This window comes from Setaria viridis, chromosome 3 (assembly GCF_005286985.2).
Source record: "Setaria viridis chromosome 3, Setaria_viridis_v4.0, whole genome shotgun sequence".
In the NCBI taxonomy this organism is placed as follows: Eukaryota; Viridiplantae; Streptophyta; class Magnoliopsida; order Poales; family Poaceae; genus Setaria; species Setaria viridis.
The window spans coordinates 8,078,805-8,092,126 of NC_048265.2; the positions used below are offsets into that span (position 1 = coordinate 8,078,805).

The following is a 13,322-nucleotide window of genomic DNA, read 5'->3' on the forward strand; positions in this document are numbered from 1 at the left end:
GCATGCGATGACGATGCCATGGCCATCTCTCTCCCTCGGTGCTTGGTATTGTTTGCTCCCAGGCCAGGTGCTCAGGTCAATTAGTCCTTGTTTAATCAACAAAGCATCGGTACAGGCAGCCAGTACCTAGAGGTTTTCAGGTTTTGTTTCCTTTCCCTGTCCTTCCGCAATGTAAAAGGAAAGAAAGAGGAGACCTGAGGCGCGCTTCTCTGTAACTAGAAACCTAGCTGCCCGCCTACCCCGGCTCCACTCGCTCTGCACAGTTGAATTTCGCTCTATCAATTCGAGCCATGTTGGTCAATCAAATATTCATGATGCTTCCTTTTTTTGTGAAATCATTAGCGAAATAGTGGCCTCAAGCAAGAGCAATGCAAATAGGAGTAGAAAACACAAGAGTTGACTCTCTCTGGATTTGGATCCATGTATATTTTAGGGGAGATCTTGGCTCGCGAGGGGTACAGCGATGGGCGCCATGTACGTGCACTGATGCCCGCATGGTGGCAGATAACGGCGGGCAACATGCTTATGGATCTAGTTAACGGCGGCTAATTTGCAGTGTTGCGCCACCACAAATGATCTTCGTCACCAAATACGCTTTTGCTAAGGTGCGGACCTTATAATAAGTGCTGCTCAACGAAATACGTTTGCCGTTATCCTTGCTGGCAGCGTTTCGTCGCGTTGTGTGTCCTGTTTCTCCCATCTTATTGGTGGGTTTTCTAGGGAACAGTAGTATCTCAACCTACATAGATTCACACGAGCAGTACAAAGTACAGAATGCAAAATAAAATGGCTATGCAAATGAAATACTTGGTAAAGACATGTCCACACGGATCCTCACTCGAAACGCGCGCATCGGGATAGACCGCGTTGCAACATGCGAGAGTAAAAATCCACTTTTTCGCGATGCAAGGTGGCGGATGACGGTTGGGCAACATGCTTTGTGGATCTAGTTGTCGGCGGCTAATTTGCAGTTTTTGCGCCGCCACAAACGATCTTCATCATCAATCACGTTATTGCTTGGTCATCGTGGATGTAGTGCGGAGGTGCAGAAGCTTTTTTGTAAGTTCTGGTCAACAAAATATGTTTGTCACCGTCCTTGTTGGAAGAATTGTCGCGTTGCGTGTCCTATTTCTCCCATCTTATTGGGATCTCTAAGAAAAACCAAATCTCTTCGGATCGGAGACAATAGTATCTCAACGTCATATCCTCTTCATTTTGAAGGCGTTCCTTTGGTTTTTTTTTTTACTCGATATTTGGTGGACGTGGATCGCAGAGGTTCCATTCGAGTCAACATTCTCGAACACTGTTTGCGGATCGTCGAGGTCCTATTCGACACCTTTTGATAGGGGGTGAATCATAGTGGGCTCTCTTTTGTTCTGAGTTTTTCACTCCTACAAGACCGTGCGGTGTTCTAGAACAGGAAGGGGGGGTGTGGGCGGGATTGTGACGGTTCGACCGTTGGATGGCGAGCGCATATTGGAGCCGTAGACAATAATGATAGCTTCCGGTCCCAGATTATCCGTGGCCGGCCGGCATAGTGAATATAGTTTAGGGATAAGATGCATGCCCCACGCCTGGCATTAGCAGGGGTCCATGGAATGCACGCGTTGCATGCGGAAACGATGGAACGTACGCGTGCAGCCATAATACACGCGATTGATGATGGTTTGGACTTTTGGGGACCCCAAGCCCAGCATCAGCAGCAGCACATGGGCGAGATGGGCCATAGTTCCTGTTTTCCTGGGCCTCGTCGTCCTACTGCTCCTCCTCCTCCCTCATTCCGTGGGCTCAACAGATCGGGCCTCGATGGACGTCTTCTTGCTGTGGTGGGCAGCTCGCTCGCTTCAGACAACAACAGGGAGCAGCAATGCAGCACGCATCATGGGACGCACGCAGCGCAGCGCAGCGCAACCGCACAAGCCAGCGGCTCATCAAGCAGCAGCAGACTCGGCATCTGCTAAGTTTGTCGGCCACGCACGCCGTGTCGGGCGGATCTCGCGCCGGCCGCCCGCCCAATGCTTCCTTCCTCCCTCCCTCCTCAAGTCCCTCATGCATGCATGTTTCCAAGTCCGCGGCGCCGTCCATGATGACTTCGCAGTTCGCTAATCTAAATATCTAGTCGCCGCTGCACACTGCAGGCGACTGAGTAGACGAAGAGCAGCCATTGCACTCGCAGCTGCGATCAGCACTAGTAATATAAAGCATCGCCCGCCGCCTGCAATTCCTTCTTCCTCCCTTCCTTCCTTCCTTCCGCCCAATATACACAACAATTCCTGCCTGCAGATCAATGCAATGGCTGGCCGAGTAGTGACGATGGAGTAAGCAGCATTAATGGCGGAAACAATGCAAGTACCCTGCAATGTAATGGAGCTGCAAAACAAAGGCCAGCAGCAAACCTCCTGCAAGCTGGAAGCAGGAGCGGGTGATGTATGTACTTGCTCATTCTTCATACATAAAATCCGCATCCTCTTGCAGTCTTGCACACATCTCCAACGGAAAGATAAGCATTCAGCACTAGTTTTATTTTCGGATGTATTCTCATAAGCTGCCAACTGTGACATCTCCATGCATGCATTATCTGCTAGCTTCTTAACTCGTCTGTCCATGTCTTTCAACTCCTTTCAGTAAGATAAGGTGCAGAATGAACAGCTGAAGATTATTGTTATCCGACCATCACAGACCTGCTATGTGGAGAGCTATATGCAGTGGCTTCAGCTTCATCTGCAAACGGGACCCTCAGTTCAACACAGCTGGGACAGGCAGGAGAGCAAGCCTGCTACCTTCCGAATCTGATGAAACAATTTCAGCTATCCTCAGGTCTCCAGTTTCTGCAGAAAAATTTGAAGTTTCCTAATCTTTATATTTGCACTGATAACTCGGGCTGTTTGGACAACCTGATAAATGCAATGCAATCCTGATGATTTCAGTTAAAGCTGGGTTCCCACCGTTGATACTTAATACTAGCTTCTAGTACTCTGCTGACAAGTTTGAAGCTGCAACAGGGGAAGAACCCCAAGGAGTTGCAGGCGTCCTAGCTCTTTAGCCGACGTTACCAATCCCAATAAAGCGAAGATTTCTCTGACTCCTAAAACAAGTTCTAGGTGCATGAACCAGCCATCCAGCAAAGCTGTTAATTTTTACACCATTCACCGTGAGTGATAACATATACAATCCACACAGCTTCCTCTTGTCTGCTGCTGCAGTTACAGGCCACGGTGTGGTGTCTCCTATGCAACTTGCTGTAAGCCTGTAACCTAATGGTATGGTACATGAGCAGCAGCAGATCAAACAGAAATATTCGCCGTGGGCAGGTAACCAAGCAGGGTATCTCCTGCATGATTCGCAAAGCTCTCGTGCCGGAGCCTGATGCGAATGTGGCCGGCAGGGCCACGCCAGGCCTCGTGCCCCGGCAAACGCGCGCCGTGATGCATGGCCACATGACCTTTTCATCAGCAGAGTGACTGATCCATGCGAGGAGGAGCCAGAGACCTTGATTAAACTATAGCGATCTAACCGGAGTTAAAGGAAGCTTAGCAGCAGCTACGACTAATAAGTATAGCTCGCATGACATGATCACCACATGAGATGATGAGAGGTTGGTTGATGAGGAGGGCGACAGGAGGAATCGAACAATGGAGAGACAGGCAGTAACATACATAAAGAAGCGCTAGTTTTCACTGCCATGTCTGATGGTGCGGCAACATGCCGGCGTGGTCTGCCAGTGATGCCATGAGGCTCCTGATGCAAGTGGCTGCCCTGCATTATGCTGCTAATTTCTTTTGCTGGGAGGAACCGTATCTCTGCGATCTGCATCTGCTTAAACCTAGCTAGCTATATAAAGGCCCTCAGAGGCTCGGAACCAGCAGACTAATCGCCTTCTCCAATTACAAGAAGCAGATCACGCACAGACAGGCAGTTGCCGTGCTCTGCCCTCCATTGTTGGTTCGTCGCAGAAGGAAGCTGAGGATGAAGATGAAGGTTGGGATGCGGCAGCAGAGAGGAGGGCAGGGGTTCAGCAGATCCCTCAAGGAGCAGAGGTCCAGGATGTACATCGTCATGCGATGCGTCGTGATGCTTCTCAGGTCGCATGACTGATGATCCATGCATCAGCTCCATGACTGACCCAAGATTTTGAGCTTTCTTTGTTTTTTTCTTGGGAGGAAGGAGTGCTCTCTCAACTGTTTTTTCTTTATTTTTTGTCCTGATTACCAGAATGGTAGCAGGCAAGCTAGGCGATGTATGTATATAGAAGTCGATACTAATTTAGATTCATTTTTCCCTCTTAAATGACAGTGCATTGCTCCCGCAAGCTTTTCGAAAAAAAAAATCAGATTCATTTAACTGTGGTGACCTGGTTGATATTATTCTTTCTTCAATGAGCCCAACATTTTCTCCCTCATCTTGGTTGAGCTAACAACCAAAGCGACGAACAGCATCTTCCTCTTTCGTTCTGTACAGGCTAGCTACTACTGAGACTAGTAGACTTGAGATGACATCGTGTACACAATTGCAGACGAGCCTATACAGCATCTACTATGATTTTTCGGGCACAGACGACAGGCCGTCCGACCCGTCGTACTTGCTCTGCGCGGGCGTCGTCCTCCTGGAATGCCGCTTGGTCGGCACGAGCACCTCCTCCTCCATCCACCCATCGTCGTCCACCGTCGAGTACCTGTCGTCGTCGTGGTCGGTGCCCTTGAACACCGGGTGCAGGTACGAGTTGGCCAGGTACGCCTTCAGGTCGAAGTTGGGCTCCCGAGCGCGTTCCAGGGTGTCCTTCCGCATCGCCTCCTGTGTTCCATCCAGTTCATTCGTTCATGAGTATTACTCACTTCTTCAGTAACAAAGCACGCGCAATGCAGCACATGATGTCATGGGGAGAGGAATACCTGCAGCGGGTTCCTCACGAATGCTGGCTCGTAGCGGTGCTTGCAGTACTTGAAGAACCAGAAGGTCAGCACAGGAAGAACAAGGAGCACAGGCGTCGCCTCCTCCAAACCTTTTGTACTCAGCAGTCCCAGGAGCAGCAGTTGTGATACGATCAAAGCCGTGATAATACGCCCATGAACACTTGGCCAGAACTGCGCCCCGCTCTCATATTGCTGATTGTACACATTTATTATCTGACACAACAAGCCGAGCAGACAAGGAAAAATTTCAAAATCATTTAAATTTCAAAATCATTTAAAAATTTCAGAATCTTTTGTCAACTCTTTAAAAGTGTCCCATACCTGGTGGCGGTAGACAACATAAGCGAACCCAAAGAATACCAATATAAAAGGAAGCAGGAGTGGTGTCACCGCAGCGTAAACAAGGCCAAGCAAGAAGTACAGTTGTATTCTAGGTTCGCATGAGTCAAAGCAGATGCTGCCAGGATCCATTGCCTCTTCTCTGTCCTTTTCAGTTTTAACCAAGAAAAAGTTCTTCAGGTGGAAGAATATCAGTGGCTTCAGTCTCAATATTTCACCAGCTACACCAGCCCAACCATCAACCATTACGTATGTTATGAAAAAAGTTGCCTTCATTGGAACGGAAAAACCAATGAGCTTTGGTATCCTGCAGAAGAAGCAACACTGTCACACTCTGGAAATCATGACCACCATTTAGTTACAGTAAGAGAACGCAAGGAATTGGTACCAGGTAACAAAAACAAACATAAGCTGACACTCCAACATGAACCGGTTTTAGAGAGGCTCCAGAAATATAGTATGTAATGCTAACAAAGTTCCATCCTAGTTCAGGAATTAGGTCTTCCTGCCAAATTTATTGAGCACCAAACAATCAGCCTACCTTCTACATCAAGTTTTATTATCACATTGACCAATGAATTCCTAACCTTTTCTTACTAAAATGGACACTGTTACTAAAATAGTTTAAGATTTGTGAATTCTTGATTCCTATTAGAAGACAACCCCTGCCCCACTAGCACCACCCATTTGTTGATTCGAGTATGTTCTCTATTTTTTTCCCAAGACCAATTAGTAAAGTAAAACTATAATCAACGAAACATAAACCTCACAGACAACCGAATCCACCTGAATACCTCTATAAACAAAGGGACAACTCAACTGTGTACTGCGAGCCGTACGGTGCTACTATGTCTTATACAGTTTGAGTACATAGGATGTGGAGGCACAGAACATACTCATTTGCTGACATATGGATGTATTTTTGAAGCTGCTCCAAAGCAGATCCTGCAATTACACTCCCCAAAAATACATTGAAGAACAAGAATATATAGTACTTAGATGCAGATCGCCGCTCCAGAGATGACTGTGATATCAGTCCTTCAAACTTAGACATAAACATCAGTATAGTTGGAAGCACTATAAGGAAGATCTTCAAAACAATTCCAGGAAGAAGCCCTTGAATGAATGATTTAATCAATGGTCTGCATCATAGTTCACAAGCAGAAATCAGGGAATGCCATCAAAAGAACATGCAGAATATTACCATCTAAAATGTCAAACTACAGTTATGCCGGAAAAGTTAAGGAACTGGCACAAGCAAACTTACAATTCAACCAAGGGCTTTAGAAATGGAAGTGCTTTCTCTATTCCTTCAAGGTTCGCAAGAGACTGTACGAATGTTATTGGAATGACATAAAAGAAGTTAAGGAAGAAGAATGCCACAGCAATTATCAGCCTCCTGACTGTGAGGGAAACAAAAGGGATGGACAGATTATTCCAGTAAACATCACGAGGTTCTGGAGCCCATTCAGTCAACCAGACTGTTGGATTGCTGGTTTGTTGGGTCTGAGCACAGACTGCTGCACCCCAACGGGAGCGAAATGAAACAAAGGCTGCTGGCACAACTGACTTTGGATCCTTCATGACCTTTTTACGCTCTTCAGCTTCCTGTGTATCGTGAAGTGTTAATTTAAAAGTTATTCCAAATGTCAACTGTAAACAAGATCTAATGCACCAAAGAAAACAGAACTAGGAACAATATATAAATCCTGTCAAATAAGAAGATACATTAAGAAGTATAAAGCTAAGGCTACAACTTACTTCCTTCCCTATCTTCTCAATCTCTGATTTGTAATAGTCAATAGCATCGACCTTGGAGCCGAAGCATCCAAGAAAGCCAGTCTGTATCAAAGTTCAGAGAAAGGGCAAGAAATTAAAACTAAAGAAGCAAAGATAATAATACAACATTCCAGTTTAGAGGTGAAGAAATCAAGACTCAAAAGCAAATAGAGAAGAAATAGGCATCTAATTATTCTAGTAAACTAACCTTGGTGGTAGGCCTCTCTGATGGATTTCTTTCATACTTGAGTCGGTAATAATCGAGCCAATTTTGCATCTTCTTCTTCTTTTCAACCAGATCAGCAAGTTTATTTGCATTGTAAACCACCTACAGAGAAATAAGGCATATCAATATCCTTTCCCTAATATAAACCAGTAATAATTTAGAGAAGGCTCCACTTCTACTTCTGGGACAAAAAGAAGATGCATGAACTGTGAAGTAGCAAAAGAAAACTCTAATGTACATGACATTCTACATCTGATCTACTGAATCTCAGCAGATTGACATAAATTTTCAGACCATATGATCTATTTTCACAAGTTATTTTTTAAATCACTAGTAATTTGCAGAAACAAGAGTTCTAACAAAAAGAGCAACTATATTGGCATTACGCTAACTACAAAGCCTTACGAAGCACATTGATAATGGGTTGAAATAAATTACAAAGAGCAAAACCATAGAAATGCAGAGGCCGTAACCACATCTGCAGTTTAGTAAAGGTACCTGCTGTCTTAGATAATTATCAGGATGATTGACAAGGAAGAAATGTTCCACAAGCTCACTAATTGATTCATCAGGATCTTGTGGTATATTCCGCTAACTATATTGGCATTATGCTAACTACAAAGCCTTACTAAGCACATTGATAATGGGTTGAAATAAATTACAAAGAGCAAAAACCATAGAAATGCAGAGGCTGGTAACCACATCTGCAGTTTAGTAAAGGTACCTGGTGTCTTAGATAATTATCAGGATGATTGACAAGGAAGAAATGTTCCACAAGCTCACTGATTGATTCATCAGGATCTTGTGGTATATTCCGCACAAGGACCTATAACACATAGACAAATTAGTAACATACAATTAAAAAACCCAAAGGCACATCAACCTATCAAGCCAGTTATGTAAAAGACAGTCCCAAAATGAAAAAAATGTGTTGACTTTCTGAAAAGGATCCAAACAAACAAGTGGAATTTGAAGCTACAAGTGTCGAATGCAACATATCTAGAACGAGAAAAGAAACGTTTGTCTTAGACCCAAGTAATAGATGGATCTGAACAAAAATTTTGTTCTTACATAATGGCGGAGAACTCGAAGTTTGCATGTGCAGAGTTGGCAAAGCGATTAACTGAAAACTTATGGCAGAGCGTATTTATTTGTTCAATTATTCAATTTGATACGCAACAAAAAGCAAAAGTATTGATCCAAGTGACCAAGCCTATACAGGAGAAGAGTAGCAGAGTTAAAAGATCATACAGTGAACTGATCTGGTCGGCGTTTCTCTGAAGCAAGAAAGCGCAGCCTCAACTTGGCGATAATTTGATACTCCTTCAACAATATATAGCAGGTCCAAAATGTGATGGCATAAGCCATTACCAAGTGAGCTATAAACCTGTACAAAACATGAAGAGTATTAAATTTGCGGCCAGATCTCTACCTTTGGAGCCAAGTGCAAAGCCTCGAAAATAAGTAGTTTATGATATGCCACTCACCTCTTTGACCCATTAGGTATATTGGATATTGAAAGTTTGTCAATATCACTGTGGACTACTTTTTTCATGCCATCTAGTGCATCATTGAACCAATTCACTGGGACCAGAACAAGAAAAGCCAGAGCCGTAATTGGAACAAATATCTTGAGCCTGCGGTGATTAGTAAAAATTCTGTTAGTGCAGAGACATCGAAAGACAGGAATAATAGTGATAGAGGACATTTAAGCATATGCACATTAAATTATAACACTGTCTAAGATGCCCAACTATATGCTCCACACATAGTGCTAAATGATTGAAAAAGGCGTCCAACGTACCCTGTTAGGTATATCCGTAGATAGACCACAGAATCAAGGCCTGCATGGTTAATCAGCTCATCCTGGGGCATCTTGAGAGCAGCCGGCATCCAGTTTAAAAATTTCAAGTATGATCTTGCGTCTAAATTGACAAACTTCTGCACAGCTGCACCAGAGGAGATTGGGTTGTCTCTCATGCCCCTGAGGTACCATTTGGGAAAGTAGACCCTGTCGTTGATGGGCTGCAACCGTAGGAATGCAAATGCCAGCAAGAAGGCAATGGCAGTCAGTACATTGAAAGCCGCGGAGAGACCAATGTCACTGATTGTAGCCATGGTTTCACTCTAACACCTGCGCATATAAATATCCGTGCAATGTAAGGATGGCATGAACCATATGACGCGGAAGCAACATAATGCCCCAAGAGAAAGCATATTTGTGAGAAAAAACACTGGGACTGAATCACAGCCACATGGATTTGTGCTTGCTTAGGCGCCCACATTCAGCTAAAGCATGGCCAATTATGCCAAATTGTGAGCATTTGGCATGAGGATCTGAGTCTATGATACAGTGCATTAGCATAAGATAATCAATCAAATTTGCTTGATGATGTGGACACTGTTGAGTGCCACAGTGGAGAAGGTGACAGCAATCAATGAATGCATGGTGATGGCGATGGCAATCCTACTTATGACCCATCAACAGCACATGGACAGGAACTGATAACTGAAATGTGAGGCCAGGCCGGCTGCTGTACTGAATGGAACCCCCGTTCACGCTTGTGAAAGCTTTTCCGACGCGAACAAGGCATGTGAACGGAGGAAAGCTGGTAGCTCTACCCATATTCCGGCCATCCCGAAGCGTCGGAGGCGCGGATTTGACCAAAGGGAAATATTTGCCTGCCGACATGCTTTTAAGAGATATATATAAGTTCCAGAAAAAATAAGGAAGCTTAAATTACGATGCAGTAGGTGCCGTATTATTGGGCTCAGTGAGGTTCGCGGTGGAATGCAAAAGAACATCTTTTCTTTTCTGCCCACATATTAGAAAGGGACCCTTAAAAAACGGCGTAACTTAACAACTAAGATTTGCTAAACTGCACATGCAAGGCTTGGATGGTAAGACAGCGGATTTTATGCGAATCGGAGGCATCTGCATCGAGCTTTCGAGATGAGAAGTAGGGAGCAATTCGACCAGAGTAGACAGCGGAACAAATCATGAACTTGTATATTTCCACCTTTAGGTATGGGCGAATTAAGCAGGGGAAAAAAAGATAAGGAGAGCTCATCCGATCCAAAACCAACAGGGGAAATCTCATCTCATGTGAATGGGGGAAGAAACAGAGAAGAAAAACAGTATGCATGCCTAGACTCCGGAAAGACGAGAGGATTTGCGGTTCGGAAACGGAGCAGGTAGCGAGAAGCAGAGCGAGCGGCATGGATGGATTCGAAGAGAAGAGATAGGAGGAGGGAAGAAGGGTATGTGCGTATCACCTGCCCTGTGGTGTCTGCCCCGCCCGTGGCGGCGGCGCCGGATCGACTGGGTTGGATGATGATCTTCCTAGTGGGGAAGGAAACCCGCCGGCGGCTTGCCGTGCCTTGCAATCTGTGTGGTGTTTGCTTGGGCTCGAGTAGGAGGCTGTGGCGGAAGGAATCCGCACCCCGCGTCCCCGCCTGAGCACGCCTCCGGCCTGCTGCCGTTGCCTTGGCAAGCCGATCTTGATTGCCTTCTTCCCTCGGGGATAGAAGGGATTCGTGGAAAGAAATTAAAAAGGAGGGGCCGGTGGGTCGGGAGGCGCAACGGTCACCTGGACCAAGGGGCGAGAAGAAAACAACTGCTCGTGTGGCTTTGCTTCGCTGCTCCCTACTAGTAGCTCTCCTGGCCTGGCCACCACAAAGCCACGCAACGGCAACGAATGCGAGGCGCACAGGAAGGAAGGGAAGGGAACAGTGACGGGCGGCGGCCGAAGAGTCCACACGCTTCCCAGCGCACACCCGCCTGATGGGCCCGGCCGCCAGTCTCTCCGTGGTCGGCCGGCACGAGCAGTCCAGCAAGGAGTCCGCAGGCGGATGCGAGCGAATCGGAGGATGATGGATGGTTGAGACTTGAGAGGGACCCGGTAGGCACGTGGAGGATGCTCTGCTAGCCAGCGCGCACACGTCCGGGTACGGCCGTCGCCCGTCGGCTGTCCGTGTCGACAACGCGGGCACGCGGCGTGGCGACCCTTCTCTCCCCGTCAGCAGGGAAGAAATTAAATAAATAAATAGAAAGGCCCCCCGTCAAAGTGGAAATCTTATGGATCAATTGAGCTCGTGAGCACTCAACTCGGTTCTGGCTTATTCATCTGTTCAAATCCTGTGATTATAATTTATAAATACAAGTCACCGTCACCAACGCTCGTACGGCAGTGCGGGCGTGAGTCCAGCCAGTCAAAATCGCGGCTCCGAGAACACGTAATCAATTCAGTGTGTGCTTATCAGCTAGGCTAGCTAGGTTGGGTCTGGGCTGATCGTGTGGTCTCGTTGTCCACAGGCCTCTTCAGCGCAGTTGCTGCATGGACACCCATCGAATTTCAAACAGCATTGGTTCCTTCATGACTCCAGGTACACAGGATCAGAATTCATCCAGCTTTCGTTCATCAGAAGAATCCCTTGTTAGGGCCTGTTTGGATAGTAAGTGCTAAACTTTAGCACATTGTTAAAGTTTAGCACCCTGAAATAGAGTGCTAAAGTTTAGCATCTTGGACTGTTTGGATGGTGTGCTAAACTTTAGCACGTTTGATAGCAAATGACAACAGTGCCCCTCATTTATTATGTCATCCTACCCCTCCGCCTGTCCAAGCTCTGGTTGTTCCTGCGCAAGGCAACTTGGCGCTAAGTTGTAGCTGCTGCTGCGCTACTTTTTTTTTTTTGCCGCCAAGTTGTAGCTGCTGCTGCACTACGTTTTTTTTGGCGCCAAGGCCACTCTGCTCGTGTGCTCTTTTTTTTTTGCGCTGTGGCTGTGCAACGCTGCTGATCACTTGGCTCTGTGCTCTTGCCTGTGTAACGCAGTCACCTTTTTTTTTCTTGCCGGTTTCATTCGCAAACAGTGAGTGAAGTATACATTCAAATTTATTTTCATCGTCCAATGAGTAGCACTGCATTGTCAATGTCATTACAGCACAACCATACAAATAAACTACACAAACAAACTACAATCTATTGTACAAACCATTAGCTATTTCATCACGAAATTCATTCATATTACGGTCTTCGTCCCCTGCTTGGGTATTCGTCGCATGTTCTTCAGGGTTTGATGGTTCGGCCATAGGAATAAAATTTTCGTCACGATCGCACATATCAAAGGCCGTATCAGCGATAGCATTCTCTCGAATAAAATTGTGAATTGCCATGCATGCTACTATTATTTTGCTTTGCTTGTGAATTGGAAAACTTGGTATACCTAACAAAATCCTCCACTTCATCTTCAAAACTCCAAAGGACCTCTCGATAACATTTCTAAGGGACGAATGTGCGTAATTAAATGTCTCTTTCATACCTTTTGGCATTGGGCCACTTCGAAATTCCGGGAGATGGTACTTTGTACCCTTGTATGGTGCGAGGTAACCCGGACGGTTAGGATACCCCGAGTCTACCAGGTAAAACTTGCCTACAAAAGAAAATAACTTTGTCAGGTACATGAACTCGTGTCCATATTAGTAAAAATGAAGAGATTATCGTATACGAAGTTGTGTACCTGGAGGAGGATGTGGAAACTTGTCACCATATTTGCTCATGGCATCATTAAACACCCGCATATCATGTACCGATTCTGGCCATCCACTAACAACAAATGTGAACCTCATGTCGAAGTCACAAATAGCCAGCACATTTTGTGTGGTATATCCATATCTTCCCGTATATTGAACCACCTTATCACTTGGCACCACAACCGGTACATGTGTCCCATCTATAGCTCCTATACAATTGTTGAAGTATGGAGCAAATCGAGGGTTTTGCAATCTTCTGTGCACGTTCTTAAATTCAGGATCCTTCGGACTAATAATTTGTACTGCTAGCTTAAGAACACTGGACAAAACACTATCGAATGTTGTAACATCCGCAGAAATCACCAACTAAAATCATCCATTAAAAATCGCTTTCAAAATCTTTTTACCGCTGAGCTCCCGGAAATCGAAAATCTCCCCGGCGATTTCGCCGTCCCGGCACCCATGCCGACCCCTACCTTTTTATCCGTGCCCGTACTTTCCGCCGCGTGCCGTTGTCAGACGCCGCACGCGTGCTCC

General features: G+C 45.8%; 1 protein-coding gene and 1 long non-coding RNA gene across 2 annotated transcripts; one reads left to right on the forward strand and one right to left on the reverse strand.

Annotated features, from left to right (window-relative positions):
* Positions 1–1,867: 1,867 nt before the first annotated feature.
* On the forward strand, positions 1,868–3,190 carry LOC117848552 (uncharacterized). Its single transcript, XR_004638898.2, has 2 exons — positions 1,868–2,427; positions 2,626–3,190. It is a non-coding gene; the product is annotated as an uncharacterized lncRNA (long non-coding RNA).
* Positions 3,191–4,332: 1,142 nt separating this feature from the next.
* Positions 4,333–10,916, reverse strand: LOC117848551 (CSC1-like protein At3g21620). The gene is made up of 12 exons (XM_034729999.2): positions 10,531–10,916; positions 9,059–9,388; positions 8,742–8,891; positions 8,506–8,641; positions 7,979–8,080; positions 7,237–7,356; positions 7,011–7,091; positions 6,517–6,857; positions 6,146–6,391; positions 5,232–5,556; positions 4,890–5,123; positions 4,333–4,791 (listed from the first exon to the last, which is right to left on the reverse strand). Exons 2-12 carry the CDS (start codon positions 9,370–9,372, stop codon positions 4,534–4,536), a joined length of 2,307 nt encoding a protein of 768 aa, XP_034585890.1. The 5' UTR covers positions 9,373–9,388; positions 10,531–10,916; the 3' UTR covers positions 4,333–4,533.
* Between the last annotated feature and the right edge of the window lie 2,406 nt (positions 10,917–13,322).